The following is a 17,056-nucleotide window of genomic DNA, read 5'->3' on the forward strand; positions in this document are numbered from 1 at the left end:
GGAATGGTCTGCAGACGTCACATTGCGTTTGCAGAACCCCTAATGTACCTAAACAGTAGAAACCCCCCACAAGTGACCCCATATTGGAAACTAGACCCCCCAGGGAACTAATCTAGATGTGTTGTGAGAACTTTGAACCCCCAAGTGTTTCACTACAGTTTATAACGCAGAGCCGTGAAAATAAAAAATCTTTTTTTTTCCCACAAAAAATATGTTTTAGCCCCGAGTTTTGTATTTTCCCAAGGGTAGCAGGAGAAATTGGACCCCAAAAGTTGTTGTCCTATTTGTCCTGAGTACGCTGATACCCCATATGTTGGGGTAAACCCCTGTTTGGGCACACGGGAGAGCTCGGAAGGGAAGAAGCACTGTTTTACTTTTTCAACGCAGAATTGGCTGGAATTGAGATCGGACGCCATGTCGCGTTTGGAGAGCCCCTGATGTGCCTAAACAGTGGAAACCCCCCAATTATAACTGAAACCCTAATCCAAACACATCCCTAACCCTAATCCCAACAGTAACCCTAACCACACCTCTAACCCTGACACACCCCTAACCCTAATCCCAACCCTATTCCCAACCGTAAATGTAATCTAAACCCTAACTGTAACTTTAGCCCCAACCCAAACTGTAGCCCTAGCCCTAACCCTAGCCCTAACCCTAATCCTAACCCTAGCCCTAACCCTAACCCTAGCCCTAACCCTAGCCCTAGCCCTAACCCTAGCCCTAACCCTAGCCCTAACCCTAGCCCTAACCCTAGCCCTAACCCTAGCCCTAACTCTAACCCTAGCCCTAATGGGAAAATGGAAATAAATACATTTTTTTAATTTTTCCCTAACTAAGGGGGTGATGAAGGGGGGTTTGATTTACTTTTATAGCGGGTTTTTTAGCGGATTTTTATGATTGGCAGCCGTCACACACTGAAAGACGCTTTTTATTGCAAAAAATATTTTTTGCGTTACCACATTTTGAGAGCTATAATTTTTCTATATTCTGGTCCACAGAGTCATGTGAGGTCTTGGTTTTTGCGGGACGAGTTGATGTTTTTATTGGTAACATTTTCGGGCACGTGACATTTTTTGATCGCTTTTTATTCCGATTTTTGTGAGGCAGAATGACCAAAAACCAGCTATTCATGAATTTCTTTTGGGGGAGGCGTTTATACCGATCCGCGTTTGGTAAAATTGATGAAGCAGTTTTATTCTTCGGGTCAGTACGATTACAGCGACACCTCATTTATATCATTTTTTTATGTTTTGGCGCTTTTATACGATAAAAACTATTTTATAGAAAAAATAATTATTTTTGCATCGCTTTATTCTCAGGACTACAACTTTTTTATTTTTTTGCTGATGATGCTGTATGGCAGCTCGTTTTTTGCGGGACAAGATGACGTTTTCAGCGGTACCATGGTTAGTTATATCTGTCTTTTTGATCGCGTGTTATTCCACTTTTTGTTCGGCGGTATGATAATAAAGCGTTGTTTTTTGCCTCGTTTTTTTTTTTTTTTCTTACGGTGTTTACTGAAGGGGTTAACTAGTGGGCCAGTTTTATAGGTCGGGCCGTTACGGACGCGGCGATACTAAATATGTGTACTTTTATTGTTTTTTTTTTTTATTTAGATAAAGAAATAATTTATGGGAATAATATTTTTATTTTTTTTTTCATTATTTTGGAATATTTTTTTTAATTTTTTTTTACACATTTGAAATTTTTTTTTTTTACTTTGTCCCAGGGGGGGACATCACAGATCAGTGATCTGACAGTTTGCACAGCACTCTGTCAGATCACTGATCTGATAGGAGTGCAGGCTGCTTCACAGTGCCTGCTCTGAGCAGGCTCTGTGAAGCCACCTCCCTCCCTGCAGGACCCGGATCCGCGGCCATCTTGGATCCGGGGCTGGAGGGAGCAGGGAGGGAGGTGAGACCCTTGCAGCAACGCGATCACATCGCGTTGCTGCGGGGGGCTCAGGGAAGCCCGCAGGGAGCCCCCTCCCTGCGCGGTGCTTCCCTGTACCGCCGGCACATCGCGATCATCTTTGATCGCGGTGTGCCGGGGGTTAATGTGCCGGGGGCGGTCCGTGACCGCTCCTGGCACATAGTGCCGGATGTCAGCTGCGATAAACAGCTGACACCCGGCCGCGATCGGCGGCGCTCCCCCCGTGAGCGCTGCCGATCGCATATGACGTACTATTGCGTCCTTGGGAAGTAAAGCCCACCCCACATGGACGCAATAGTACGTCTAATGGCAGAAAGGGGTTAAAGTGCCGGGAGCAGTGTGTGACCGCTCCTGGCACCTAGTGCAGAGATCGCCCACACACCCATGTGTGCGCGGGTGATTACGATAACCTAATATTCCGTTCCCTGGTCAAATAGGCCTAGGTCACATGGTCAGAATATTATGTTTAATGTCAGAAAGGAGTTAAGAGGACAACCCATTTACTCTGTGATAGAACGGTCTCAATTAAACCTGACTGCTTGAAGCTACAGTAAGGGGAATACACTGCTTAAAGGCAACCTGACAGCTAAAACATTCTGCCCGCTCCACAGGTACAGGTATGTGACATTAGCTGCATGGTTTCAGCCACGTACATTTGACTCTGAATTGCTGCAGCATTTCAGAGAGAAACACATTTCAAAAGCAGCCAAGCTGCTTAGAAGACTAGTTGTACAGGCGTGTCCCCTGGAGTGAAAAGTCTTCCCCTATACACGCACGGAGAGACCTGTCACTCAATAGGGAAAGATGCCACTGAGCTGCCTATTCGATTAGTTTCCTGTTTGCCTTGTTCCCTGGCAGCTTTTAGCCCCTTAACGACCAGGGGTATTTCAGCTTTGCATTTTCATTTTTTGCTTTTTCTTTCCAGAGCTATTTTTCAACCAAAATGGCCATGTGAGGGCTCTTTTTTTTTTGCGGGACAAGTTGTACTTTTGAATGACACCATTGGTTTTAACATATCATGTACTGGAAAACGGGTAAAAAATTCCAAGTGTGGTGAAATTGCAAAAAAAAGAGCAATTGCACAGTTTTTTATTTTTTACGATGTTCACCAAATGCTAACACTGACCTGCCATTATGATTCTCTAGGTTATTAAAGGTTTATAGACACCAAACATGTATAGGTTTTTTTTTTTTTTTATTTAAAGTGGTAAAAAAAATTCCAAAGTTTGTAAAAAAAAAAATAAATTGATCCATTTCCCGACACCCGTAGCATCTCCAATTTTCGTAATATGGGGCTGGGTGAGGGCTTTTGTTTTTTTTTGCGTCCTGAGCTGACATTTTTAATGATATTTTGGTGCAGATACAATCTTTTGATCGCTGTAATTCTGGCATTTTGACTTTTTTTTTCTCGTTACGCCATTTAGCGTAACAAGGTTAATTATTTTTTTTTTTAAATTGATGGATCGGGTGATTTTTAACGTGGCGATACAAAATATGTGTACGTTTTATTTTAATGGGGCTGATTTTAGCTTTTATATTTTAATATTTAAAAAAATATATATATATTTTTTTTTACTTTTTGAATGCTTCAATAGTCTCCATGGGAGACTAAAAGCTGCACTACTTTGATCGCCTCTGCTACACAGAGGCGATGATCGCCTGTGTGTAACATAAATGCTCACTTGCTATGAGCGCTGACCACCGGGCGGGCGCTCATAGCAAACTGGCTAGTACAACCATACAGGTCTGCTGGAGACCCCTGGCTGTCATGTCACTGATGGGTGGAATAAGGACACACTTCCGGTAAGTGCAAGTTAAATGCCACTGTCAGAAATTGACAGCCGCAGGTGGATCGAGATTCCAACAGTGACTGTTGCGGGCATTTGTCAGCTGTATATATCAGCTGACATGTGCCGGCAAGGTGCGGGATCAACGACGGTGCCCGCACCAAACAGGGGGAGTCCGACGTGGGCGTATTATGACCAATGTCGAAAAGGGGTTAAAGTATGTTCTTCTCACGTTAAGAGCCAAACATACATGGCTGAAATCATGTATCAGCTGTCAGGTTCCCTTTAAGAATTTATATAGCTCATGTTCCACTCAAAGAAAAAAAAAAACTTCTTTAGTAAGCTCCTCCTAGGTGTGGCTACAGCCAGACAGAATTTTACTGTTTTCCACTACGGCCGTGCTAAGGCAAGCAGATAACTGCCCAGAAAACAGATGTAAAATAGATGTAATACAAATTTTAGACCTCAAAACAAATTAGCATAACATGTATAAAATTACTGTATTTATTGTAAGAGAAAATAAATAAGTGAAGACTTACATCAAAAAATGCTCTTTCATCCACATTCTTGGGAGCACCCAATGTTGGTGTACCAGCAGATATTGTCTCTACCTCGGCCAGGTCAATAACCCCTTTACATTCAGTGTCTGTACGGCTCTCATAATATCTTAACTAAACAAGAGGACAATCATTTTATGGGGAGAAGAAGTGAATGCAAAGCGGTTTTATGGTCATGTAAATAATGAGGAGATATATATTGACATATATAATACCTTGTATAATCGAATATATGGCTCCCATACATATCATATAAAAATAAATTCAAACAAAACTGCCAATTTTGACCAGAACGAATGATAGTCAGCTGCCACATCAAAACAAACAATTGTTCACGTCCAATAATGGCCAACAAATGTTCATACTTCAAAAGATGGATCAGGAACAGGATCATCATAGGGTGAAAAAATCTGATAGGCCAATGCAGTCTGAGATCACTTTTCTTCTGCCAACGAACAACCATTTGTTGACCCATATTTTATCTTAGGCTTCTTTCACACTAGCGTCGGAATCTCCCCGTCGCAATGCGTCGGGGAGAGATTCCGACGCTAGCGTTTGCTGCATTGCACAATGGGTGCAGCGGATGCATTTTTCCGGCGCATCCGCTGCCCCATTGTAAGGTGCGGGGAGGTGGGGGCGGAGTTCCGGCCGCGCATGCGCGGTCGGAAAAAGCGGTCCGTCAGGACAAAAAAAAAACGTTACATTTAGCGGTTTTTTCTCCCGACGGTCCGCCAAAGCACGACGCATCCGTCGCAAGACGGATGCGAAGTGTGGCAATCCGTCACAAATGCGTCGTCAATAGAAGTCTATGGGGAAAAAACGCATCCTGCAAGCACTTTTGCAGGATGCGTTTTTTCTGCAAAACGACGCATTGTGACGGATTTAAAAAAAACGCTAGTGTGAAAGTACCCTTATGTGTATGGGGGGCTTTTAGATGCACCAGATCCTTGTCTGCTAGCTCATCTGCCATCTAACAATGACACATTCACATGGCAGTATATACAAACTAGTGGCAAGTTAAAAGCCCCCATATACTTTAGAAACTTAAGACAGTTACTTGCACCCTGCAAAGTATACGGCTGAATTCAGGTGGTGGGTTCTTCTATTCACTCAGCAATGTCGCTGCATGTATTCTTAGACAAAATGCTTATGCAAAAGAAATGACAAAAAAAGCACTGTAACAAAATATGCCACACACATAAGGTGGCATAAGGTGGAGTATGATCACTCAGGTCCCCGTTACTTTGCCCTTTATGACATTTTTCAAGCTAGACATGAGAATGTCAAAATAGAAATAGAGGTCCAGTCAAACACAAAAATAAATGAAAAAACTTTCAACAGTGATTAACCTATTACCTGATGCTTAGTCTTGTCCAGCACAAACCAGCGAGGTTTCCAGGGCTTCATAAATGCACCTCTCTTACATAAAATTCCCTCATACGATCTGAAACAGAAAGATAAATGTATGCTTAAAAGTTGGATCCATAGCATGATTGTAGTATATCATCCTGCATCCACACATTTACATACATGCCTCGAGAAATTAAAGAGAACCTGTCACCAGAGAAAATGCTTTTAACCTGCAGATATGGGGTTAATAGCGTTAATATGCTGGCCTGCGCCCGCACTTTGCTAACACTGCGGGTAGAAAATTAATTTTATTCTCCCTGCCAGCATTATGGTTTCAGTCATTGGGTCGGCGCCGGTCCAGTCACTGCTGAGAATACAGAGCAGCAGCTTTACCAGCACCCCCAACCCTGACAGACAGCCGGCCCCAATGCAGAGCCAGTGTCGGTCAGAGCCGGGGTGGGTGGTCTCTGCCGATGCACTGTATTCTCAGAGCAGTGACTGAACCAGTACCACCCATGTGCAAAACTGGAACGCTCCCGTAAGGTTGGGTGGGGGTTTAGGATAAGTGCAGGTGCCGGACAGGTTAATAACGTTATTAACCTGCAAATTAACCTCATATATGCATGTTTTTCTCTGGTGACAGGTTCCCTTTAAGTCACTAGAATTATTAGCAAATATCATCAATACTACATGGCTCTTATAACAGTCCAATATTGGAAGTTGTGTAAAAATCTTGAGATCTACAATCTACAGTTTATGAGATTACTGTATGAATAATCTGTTTGGTGCTCAAATTAGAAAGTCTAAAAAAAAAAGAAAAAGATAAATATTAATGTGAAAAGGATTGTCTGGTTAGAAAAGCCATTTCTAAATACATTAATGGCAGACGCGGACAAAGTGCGGACCGTGGGCCACATCTGGCCCTGTGGCTGTCTGTTTCCTGCCCACAGACAGACAGGCAAAAAAATAAAGGAAACACTAAAATCCCACATCCTAGATATCACTGAATTAAATTTTCCAGTTGCAAATCTATATTCATTACATACTGGAATGCGTTGATAACAATAAAACATAAAAATTATCAATGTAAATCAAAAATTATTATCCCAAGGAGGTGTGAATTTTGAATGATACTCAAAATCCAAGTGGAAAATCAAATTACAGGCTGATCCAACTTCAGTGGAAAAGCCTCAAGACAAGAAAAGGATGTTCAATAGTGTGTGTAGCCTCCACGTGCCTGTATGAACGCTTGGGCATGCTCCTGATAAGGCAGATGTTCTCCTGAGGAATCTCCTCCCAGACCTGGATTAGATCATCAGTCAACTCCTGGACAGTGTGGTGCAATGTGGCATTGGTGATGGAATGAAACATGATGTCCCAGATGTGCTAGATTGGATTCAGGTCTGGGTAACGGGCGGGCCAGTCCATAGCATCAATGCCTTCATCATGCAGGAACTGCTGACACTTCAGCCACGAGACCTAGCATTGTCATGCATCAGAACCAACCACCCAGGGCCTAAAGCACAAGTGCATGGTCTCACAATGGGTTTGAGGATCTCATTGCCCAGTACCTAATGGCAGTGAGGGTACCTCTGGCTAGCACATGGGGGCTGTGCAGAGCTCCTAAGAAAAGCCTACCCACATTATTACTGACCCACTACCAAACTGGTCATGCTGGAGGATGCTGCAGGCAGCAGACCGTTCTCCATGACATCTCAAGACTAGGTCATGTGCTTAGTATGGACCTGCTCTCATCCGTGAAAAGCACAGTGTCAAATCTGACGATCGTGATGTTCTCTGACAAATGACAATCATCCTGCAAAGTGTTGGACTGTCAGCACAACACCCACTTTTGAATGTGGGCCCTAATACCACCTACATGGAGTCTGTTTATGACAGTTTTAGCAGACACAGACGTTAGTGGCCTGCTGGAGGTCATTTTTCAGGGCTCTGGCACTGCTCCTCCTTACACATTTCCTGGTGTACTGGCCTATCTCCTGGTATCTGCTCAATGCCCTGGACACTATGCTGACAGACACAGCTACCCTTCTTGCCACAGCTCGCATTGATGTACCTTCCTGGAGGAGCTGCACTACCTTACCAACTTCTGTGGGTTGTATACACCGCCTTATGCTACTGTACAGTACCTCTAGGGGTGAGAGCAATAACGAAATACAAAAGTGACCAAAACAACAGCCAAAAAGGATGAGAATAGAGAAATGGTCCCATGGTCACCACCTGCAGAACCACTCATTATAGGGGTTGTCTTGCTAAATACCTATCACTTCTACCTGTTGTCCGTTCCATTTGCACAAACAGCAGGAGAAACTGATTCACAATCTGTGTTGCTTCATAACTGGACAGGTTATTGCACAGAAGTGTGATTGACTTGAGGTTATATTGTGTTAAGTGTTCCCTTTATTTTTTGGCACAGTGTAGTATCCGTTGTATTCTGGCAGTACTGTTGAACGACGTTGGGGTTCTGTGGCAGTGAGTGCCAGACCTGTATAAACATGCAGGTCAGTTGCACTCAGTATGTTTGACACTGTGGACGCCCAACTGCTGATGTGCTCTTCAATGCGTGTTTGCATGTCTACCGCCACCGACTGCATTGTGCACACCTGCTTTCTGCCTCACTGCTGCAACACACAAATTATTCACTACCATGGCAATGACCCATTTCATTTTAACATATTGAATAGTCCAAATATCTTTTTTCCCAGCCGACAGTGTGATCCTGGAACAGAATAACATTCACTTGGTTTCAGAATCACACTACAGGCCTGGTGAAAAGATATTTGGGCCTCAAACACATGTGCTTTCATTAATGTGGAATGCATACCTGCTGCACAAATATTTTTTTTATTATAATGCACATGCATATTGATTACATAATGTGTAAACCCACCACTTGTTATCTTAAGGCTGCTACATTAAATTGGAGGGGGGAAAAAAGTATACTTGCCTCCTGTACTGGTGCTCTGCAAGTGACAGCAGATGCTAATCAATCTATGCAGCTGTCAAGTGAAAATGTTTGTGTGACAGGAACTGCCAGGGACTCAGGGCTCATAGTGGCTGGATGCACAGGTGGCTATCATATATATTTTTTTAATTTAACAATGTTTTCAGGTTACAAGTTTCTGGCATTTAATTGCTAGCACTGGGTTACAGTAGTGGCCCCAGCACTGACTCTGTGGCACTACTGTTTAGAGGATGCAAAGGTGATGTCAACCCCTCAGCAGCTCTAACGATGTAGGCACCATGAACTGCTGCGCTGACCGATTGGCTGAAGGGGTAATGTGCACTGTAGTTATCACATCAACAGCTGCATTCTGGTAAACAGAGACTGGAGTAGCACTGGAGAGGCAGCGCTGGACAAGGGGAAGATAAGTAATATCGGATTATATTAACACAGTAAAAACCATTAGAAGGGAGAAACCTACAGTTGTGTGAAAAGTGTTTGCCCCCTTCCTGATTTCCTGTTATTTTCCATGTTTGTCACACTTAAATGTTTCAGATCACCAAACAAATGTAAATATTAGACAAAGATAAAGAGAAAATGCAGTTCTTAAATGATGGTCTTTATTATTAAGGGAAAAAGAAATACAAACCTACAAGGCCCTGTGTGAAAAAGTGATTGCCACCCTCCCCTCCTTAAAAAGAAATTAACTGGTCTATCACATCTTTGGAAAGCGGAGTTAAAATTTCCTAGCCACACACAAGCCTGAATACGGTCACACCTGTTCTCAATCAAGAAATCACTTACGGTAGGTAGGACCTGCCTGACAAATTGAAGTAGACCAAACGATCTTTGAGGCTATGTGCACACGTTGCAGATTTTGCTGTGGATCCGCTGCTGCGAGTCCGCAGAAGCTTTCCATGCGTTTACAGTACAATGTAAACCTATGGAAAACGCAATCCGCAGTGCCCATGCTGCGGAAAAAAAAAGGGGGCGGAAACGCTGCGGTTTACATTCTGCAGCATGTCAATTCTTTGTGCGGATTCCGCAGCAGTTTACACCTGCTCCATAGTAGGAATCCGCAGGTGTAAAACCGTAGGTGGAATCCGCACAAATTCCGCATAAAAACCGCAGAAAATCCGCATATAAAACGCAGTGCCTTTTACCTGCGGATTTATGAAATCTGTTGCGGATAAATCCGCAGCCCTCAAAAATACGTGTGCACATACCCTAAAAGCTTGACATGCTGCAATTCAAAGAAATTGAGATCATCAGTCTGGAAAAGGTTTTAAGCCATTTCTAATGATTTGGGACTCCAGCGAACCACAGTGAGAGCCATTATCACAAATGGCAAAAATAGGGATTTTTGTGTACTCACCGTAAAATCCTTTTCTCCAAGCCATTCATTGGGGGACACAGACCGTGGGTGTATGCTGCTGCCAATAGGAGGCTGATACTAAGTGATACAAAAAAAGTTAGCTCCTCCTCTGCAGTATACACCTTCCTGCTGGCTCTCAGCTAACCAGTTCGGTGCCAAAGCAGTAGGAGATCAATAACAAAAAATATAGCATGTCAAACTATAAAACAAGCAGAAGCTAATAACAGGGTGGGAGCTATGTCCCCCAATGAATTGCTCGGAGAAAAGGATTTTACGTTGAGTACACAAAAATCCCTATTTCTCCTTCGCCTCATTGGGGGACATAGACCGTGGGACGTCCCAAAGCAGTCCCTGAATGGGTACATCATCAGATCAGGCCCTGTGTAACCGCTACTTACAAGAGCGCCACCGCGGCCTGCAGAGTCGGCCTGCTCAGACTCACATCTGCTGAAGTCTGGGAATTATAGTGCTTCAAGACTGCATGCGGACTGGACAAATCCACAAGCTTGCAGGCGTGCTTTACCAACACCTGGTGCCTAGAGCCCAAGAAACCTCGATTGACAGAGTGGAGTTAGGCTGACGTCTAACCCGGAAGGACTCCTGGATGGTGAAACGAATCCACCAGGCTAACATGGCTGATGAAATGGCTAAACCCTTCCTGTAACCGTCAGGAAGCCTTTCTCTGACCGCCAGGAAGCCCAAATAAGGTGTCCAACCTTCGGAAGGTTGTCGTGCACGATACATACCTACTCAGAGCACTCATTTTGTCCAGAATATGGAGAACCCATTCTGTTTTGTGGACTGGTGCCGAAAGAGATGAGGGAAGAATGATGCCCTTGTAACATTGGGAATACAATACCACCATAGCAACAAGGGATGGGGATGGCCTGAGGACAACCTTGCCTTGATGGTAATAAGGAGAAAAGTCTGAAAGAACAGAGCGACTAGCTCCGAAGACTTGTCAGGATGACGAGATCGCAGAGAAAAAAAAAGGGGCGACCTTCCTGATAATAAAGTCTGTACAGATCAAAAGGAGTCTACTGTAAGACTCCCAGGACCTTCTTTTTTTTTTTAGCCTTTTCGGGCATGCGCAGTTTGCGCTGCCCTTCGAACTTACAGCACAGGCGCCGGGGACGTTCATGAAGGAAATGGAGGCGGCGCCTGGAGGCCCTGAGTGATGGCTGGGAGGCGTTTGTGTCAGGGGGTAAAGACATGCCCCTCTGACATGTTAGAGGAATGAGGGACAAATTATTAAAACAATTATTTCAGCGTTGGCAGGGACACCAACTAAAAGAGCCACCTTGACAAAATGCAGCATTAGTGCAGCACAAGGTGGCTCCTGCAGTTAAAAATGCCTGGGGGGGTGACAAGTTCCCTGTAAGGTCCCAAAGATCTAATGTTATGTGAACGGGAAGGACCACATGTGAAAACTCTCTGCGAGAAAGTCCCTACTTGCAGTTTCGTTGCATTAAGACGGAAAAGTACTAGCTCCGCAAACAAAAAACCTAACGTGGTCCGTGCGGATCTCCCAGGACCACTGGGGCCCTTCCTGCTTCTAAATGACTCTCAGAAGTAGGGGAGGGTGGTTATGGAAACTGGTACCACAGAAGAACCAGAGCATTCACTGCAGTGGCTTTTGGATCTTGAGGCCGAACCATGAACACAAGTACATTGGCGTTCAGTCTGGACGCCATCCGATCTACATTTGGAGAACCCCAGTGAAGGCAGATCTGATAGAAGACTTCCGGGTGAAGTTCCCACTGAATTGAGGCGGGACCCTGATGGCTGAAGAAGTCTGCAGCCCAGAGATCTACTCCTGGGATGTGTACTGCCGAGATCACCGAATGATAGATCTCGGCCCATCAGAGAATGAGAGGTACCTCGTCCATGATGCAGGACAGTGTGTACCTGCTAGATGATTGACTTATGGCACAGCCGTGGCATTATCCAATTGCATTCGGATGGGGTGACCCGCCAGAAGGCAGAGGACCTGCTGTGGGACAAGCCGTATCATTCAGATCACCAGAACAAAGATCGGGAGAAGAAGGCTGGCATCGGTAGTCACTAATAATCATTGAACCAGAAGGAACTCCCCTGGATGAGGAAGCAGCTCAGACAACCCTCTGAAAGCCTGTTTGACCTACAGAAAACGAGCGGAGAGAAGGTAACAGCTTCCATTGCGGTCACCATTTTTCCTCATGACCCTCCCAGCAAATCGAATGGAATGAGTGGTCAAGTGAGTGAGTTTTGAGTTGAAGGGCCACGGCCTTGTCTGAAGGGAGAAATACCAATCCTCCAGAAGTGTCCAGGATCATCCTCAAAAAGGAGATCTGCTGGGCTGGAAAAGAGGAAAAACCTGTCTAGATGAAGCTGCCAGCCCAGGAGAAAGAGGGTATAGCAACTGATCTAGACGAAGCAGTGTAGTCATGGAAGAGCGGCTAGAAAGTCGACCGTATAGGGCAGGACGACCACGCCTCTAGGGTGCAAAAGGAACATGACAGCCGCCATGACCTTTGCGAACACTCAAGGTGCGGTAGCAAGGCCGAAGGACAAGGTCATGAATTGAAAATGTTGTTTGCGAATGGAAAAGCGAAGGAATTTTTGAAGAGGGGAAAATAGGAATGTGAAGGTAAGCATCCCGAATGTCGGTGGATGCCAGAAACTCCACCCTTTTTCCGTTGAAGTAATGGCTGAGCGGAGGAACTCCATCCGAAGGAGGACCTTGTCCAACTTGGTAAAAGTTTGAGGTCCAGGAACGGTCTTACTTTTCGGTCCCTCTTTTTGGAACCAAGATCCCTTAGATCTAGACCGTCCTGGACAATTCTTCCACTGCTGGATGGTTCTATAGGAAACATGCGATCCTAGGGAGTGATGTCAGAGGCTTTTTGAACGCAAGATTACGCTTCCATACTTTGAGCTATAATGCCCTTCTGGGTGTAATGGTATTTGCTGCTGACAGGGCCGCGCAACTAGCTGCATCCAAGAGGCGTGAACCAGCTAGTCTCCGCTCAAGAAATTTGACTGACCAGCTGTACTGTCTTCAGGAAAAGGTTACTGATGTGAATCAAAGTAGTTAAAGTCTCCGCCCAGGAGACCATTGCGGTGGCGAAGAAGAATAGGGCACTCAACCCGAGGCTGCAAGATGTAACGAACCAGATTTGCTATCTGACAGTCCGTTGTAATTTTAATTGATGACCCATCGGGCCGGAATACTGGTAGACAAACCACAGGAGATTCTACCCGGTTAATCTGCCAAGTGGCAGAATGCGCGGCTGCATCCAGAAGGTCAGGAAAAGCAGTCTCTTGCTACCTCCGCTCTCTTTTGACAGTGCAGAGTTAAAATGATGAACCCTCGATCCATCACCCTCTTAACAGGGAAGTGGAGAGGGATCGTCCGCCTTCTTGCATCATCCGCTAAATAGTGGAGATGCAGAGAGGGGTGCTCGGATGCCAAAAAAAAGGTGCCACTGTACATCCACAGAGTTCAGGTCACCGGGTGGACAGGGTTGGTTCCGGTGTTAGGCCTGGCTGCAGAAGCGTATACATGGAGGCGACACTCCACGTGCTCGTCTATTGATGGTGTGGGGAGATCGGTGCCATTTAAAAGGACCCGTTGCCCCTAAAAATCAGACCAGGCATGGCATCCCATGTCGTAGGGGGGGGGGGGGGGGGTATACGTAGAGGGAACACCCCACGTGTTTGCATATTGGCTGAAAAAGGATACCGCGCCTGCAGAGGCTTCTGTCCAGTGAATCGCTTATCCAGACGCTCCGTGTCCGGGGGTGAATGACAAATACTCTGCGAGGGAGGTTAGTCTCCTTATGAGGGACACTGCGGAATCTAGAGTGGAACCGTAGACCTCATCAATCTACAGAGATTGGTTGATGATATAAATAGGCGAATCCATCCCTTTCTGAAGCTCTGGCGAGTCCAGATCCAAGGCAATATCCAATCCATATTCAGAGTCTTGTTCTCAGCAAATCATTGGTGAGGGAGATCAGGAAATTAAGTTTCCATTTTCTAGATACCTGTACGTTTCTAGAATACTTGTGGCCCCTGCTAGCCAACAGCTCCCATGTAGCAAGTGAACAGTATATATCGCTCCTGCGAGCACTCCAAGCCAGAGGGTTCACGGAGGGCTTCAATCTCTTGATCAGAGAAGCCATGGGATGTGGCAGTAATAAAGCCCACTCGGGAAATACCGTAGGTACTCTGGGATAAGCTGGGATCGGCGGCGGAGGGTTTCTGAGTTCATTTAAGGTGGCCGGCTTCGGACTTTAAGACAAGGGAATACTGGTCATGTGCCTTTAAGACCAGGGAATACTGGTCATGTGCCTTTAGTCCCCAGTCGTAATATGGGTCATTCATGTCAGTATAGGAGGGAAGAGGGCAGTACTTCCTTACCTGGCTGCAAAGTCGTTGAACCCCTTTAATGTAAAAAACCATTGCTTCTTCCAGCCGGGTGGACCAAGATGGCCACCGGGAGTTGCAGAGGTGATAAAATCTCGCAGAGAGCGAGAGGAGCCATTTCAGGGGCGGAGCCAGCTGTGATGTGGGCGGAGCCTCAAGATTTCCATGAATATGCCCAAGCCGGGGCCTAAATTTCTGCAGCCGGCGGGAGCAATACCAGGGGTAGAATAGAGGGGCATTGGGCCGAGAAAAGCGAACACTCCCGTGCCAGACAGAAAACGCCAGAACGGATGGGCAGAGCCGCGTTAGCGCGCCATAGTGCGGGTGCGACTTTCGGGATGCGGCCTACACATCGGCCAAAGCCGGGGGCTAAATTTTGCAGCCGGCCGGAGCATTACCTTAGGGAGGTGGGCCACAGGGAAGCCATGTTAATATCACACTGCAGGGGCCCATCGCCGACTGGATCCACTCACCATTGGTGCGCGTCCCGGAATGGAGCCGCCGCGGATGACTGGGTTTCAGCGCCGAGGAAAACGCGCACTGTGCTGTTCTGCTGCAGGTCAGGTATTGCAGCGTGGACGGCGCAGGGATAAAGCAATAACCCTCAATCCACCATCCCCTTGTTAGGGAGGTGGAGAGGAACCGTCCGCCTCCTTGTGCCATCCGCTTTAACAGTAGTGGTTCAGTGGGGGCTGCTCGGACGCCAAAAAGAAGGAGCCTCTGTACATCAACGAAGTTCAAGCCCCCGGGTGGACTGGGCAAGTTGTCCGGAAATAGGCCTGGCTCCAGGAAAGGATACATAGAGGCGACACTCCATGTGCTCACCCGTTGCTGTTGTGGGGAGATCGGGACCAGAGGGAACCGTCGCCCCTAAAGTGAGCTCAGGCCTGGCTTCCCATGTCGCAGGACAGGGTACAGGGAGGCGACACTCTGCGTTCTCGCCTGTTGATGGTTCGGGAAAGATCGGAACCTTGAAAGGATCCGTCACCCCTTCACTCCGTTAATTAAAAAATAAAAATTTGCAGAAAAGTAAAAAATAAAATAAAAACAATGGGGTCTGAACCAGACCCAAGTGCCTCCCTACAGACACTAAGCAAGAACTGGTTAGCTGAGAGCCAGCAGGAAGGTGTATACTGCAGAGGAGGAGCTAACTTTTTTTTGTATCACTTAGTGTCAGCCTCCTATTGGCAGCAGCATACACCCACGGTCTGTGTCCCCCAATGAGGCGAAGGAGAAACATGTAAGTGTTGAATCTTCCCAGGAGTGGCCAGCCAACCAAAACTACCATGCAAGAGGTGACAAAAGACCCCACAACAACATCCAAAAAACTGCAAGCCTCACTTAACTCAGTTAAAGGGGTTTTCCCACAAACAAAAGTTTGTTTAAGCAATAGAACTTGGAATAATAATAATATCCACAATTGGATGTGTTTAACCCATTTCCAAGATCGGGCGTAATAGTACGGCAATGTCGGACTTGCTTCCTTTGATGCGGACTCCGGCGCTGAGCGCACATCTTTTCTGGCACGTCGGCTGTTTTGAACCGCTGACATGTGCCTCTAACAGCCACGGGTGGAATCGCAATCCACGGGTGGAATCACAATCCACCGGCAGCTGTTAACTAGTTAAATGCCACTATCAATCTCGTGACAGCGGCTTTTGACGCTTTCCGGAGAGCGCGACGGAAATCACGCCAATAGGTGACCCCAGGTCAACAATAGGTTGGCATAAAAACCAGAGGTCTCCAGGAGACCTCTACAGCTGTCACTGCCGGATAAGCGCCACCCTGTGGTCTCCTGTATGTAGCAGAGCCGATCGGATTATGGGAGCTTCTAGTCTCCCATGGAGACTATTGAAGCATGCCAAAAGTATTTAAAAAAAAATGTTTTTGAAAAATATTTAAAAAATGTAAAAAAATAAAAAAAAAACATTTAAAATCACTCCCTTTCGCCACAATATAAAATAAAAAAATTCAAACATCCACATATTTGGCATCGCCGCATTCAGAACCTCATGATCTATCAATATAAAAAAAATGACCCGATCGCTAAATGTCGTAATAAGAAAAAAAGTCAAAACATCAGAATTACTTTTTTTTGTTGTCGCAACATTGCATTGAATTGCAATAACAGGCAATCAAAAGATCATATCTGCACCAAAATGGATTCACTAAAAACATCAGCTCAGCGCGCAAAAAATAAGCCCTCACCTAATCCAAGATCATGAAAAATTGAAATGCTTTGAGTAAAGGAAAATGGCGTTTTGTTTTTTTTTTTTTTTTTAAGAAACTTTTGAATATTTTTTTTCACCACTTAAATAAAAAAGAACCAATATATTTGGTGTCTATGAACTCGTAATGACCTGGAAAATCATAATGGTGGGTCAGTTTTAGCATTTAGTAAACATGGTAAATAAAACAACTGTGGGATTGCACTTTTTTTGCAATTTCACAGCACTTGGAATTTTTCCCCGTTTTTGAGTACACAACATGGTAAAACCAATGTTGTCGTTCAAAAGTACAACTCGTCCCGCAAAAACGGGATTTTTGGGTACTCACCGTAAAATCCTTTTTCTGAGTCACTCATTGCTGGACACAGACCATGGGTGTATGCTGCTTGCCACTAGGAGGCTGACACTAAGTTAACACAAAAAAAAGTTAGCTCCTTCTCTGCAGTATAGAC

General features: G+C 45.4%; 1 protein-coding gene across 7 annotated transcripts in view; it reads right to left on the reverse strand.

The window, feature by feature from the left end:
* Positions 1-17,056, reverse strand: part of SBF1 (SET binding factor 1) — a 260,258-nt gene that overhangs the window by 16,434 nt on the left and 226,768 nt on the right. For all 7 annotated transcript variants that reach the window (XM_069765474.1, XM_069765471.1, XM_069765468.1 and 4 more), the window contains 2 exons: positions 5,636-5,723; positions 4,262-4,393 (listed from right to left, as the gene is read on the reverse strand). In XM_069765474.1, the coding sequence (XP_069621575.1) occupies positions 4,262-4,393; positions 5,636-5,723 (220 nt within the window). The remainder of the gene's footprint in view (positions 1-4,261; positions 4,394-5,635; positions 5,724-17,056) is intronic.

Source organism: Ranitomeya imitator, chromosome 4 (genome assembly GCF_032444005.1).
Source record: "Ranitomeya imitator isolate aRanImi1 chromosome 4, aRanImi1.pri, whole genome shotgun sequence".
Lineage (NCBI taxonomy): Eukaryota > Metazoa > Chordata > Amphibia > Anura > Dendrobatidae > Ranitomeya > Ranitomeya imitator.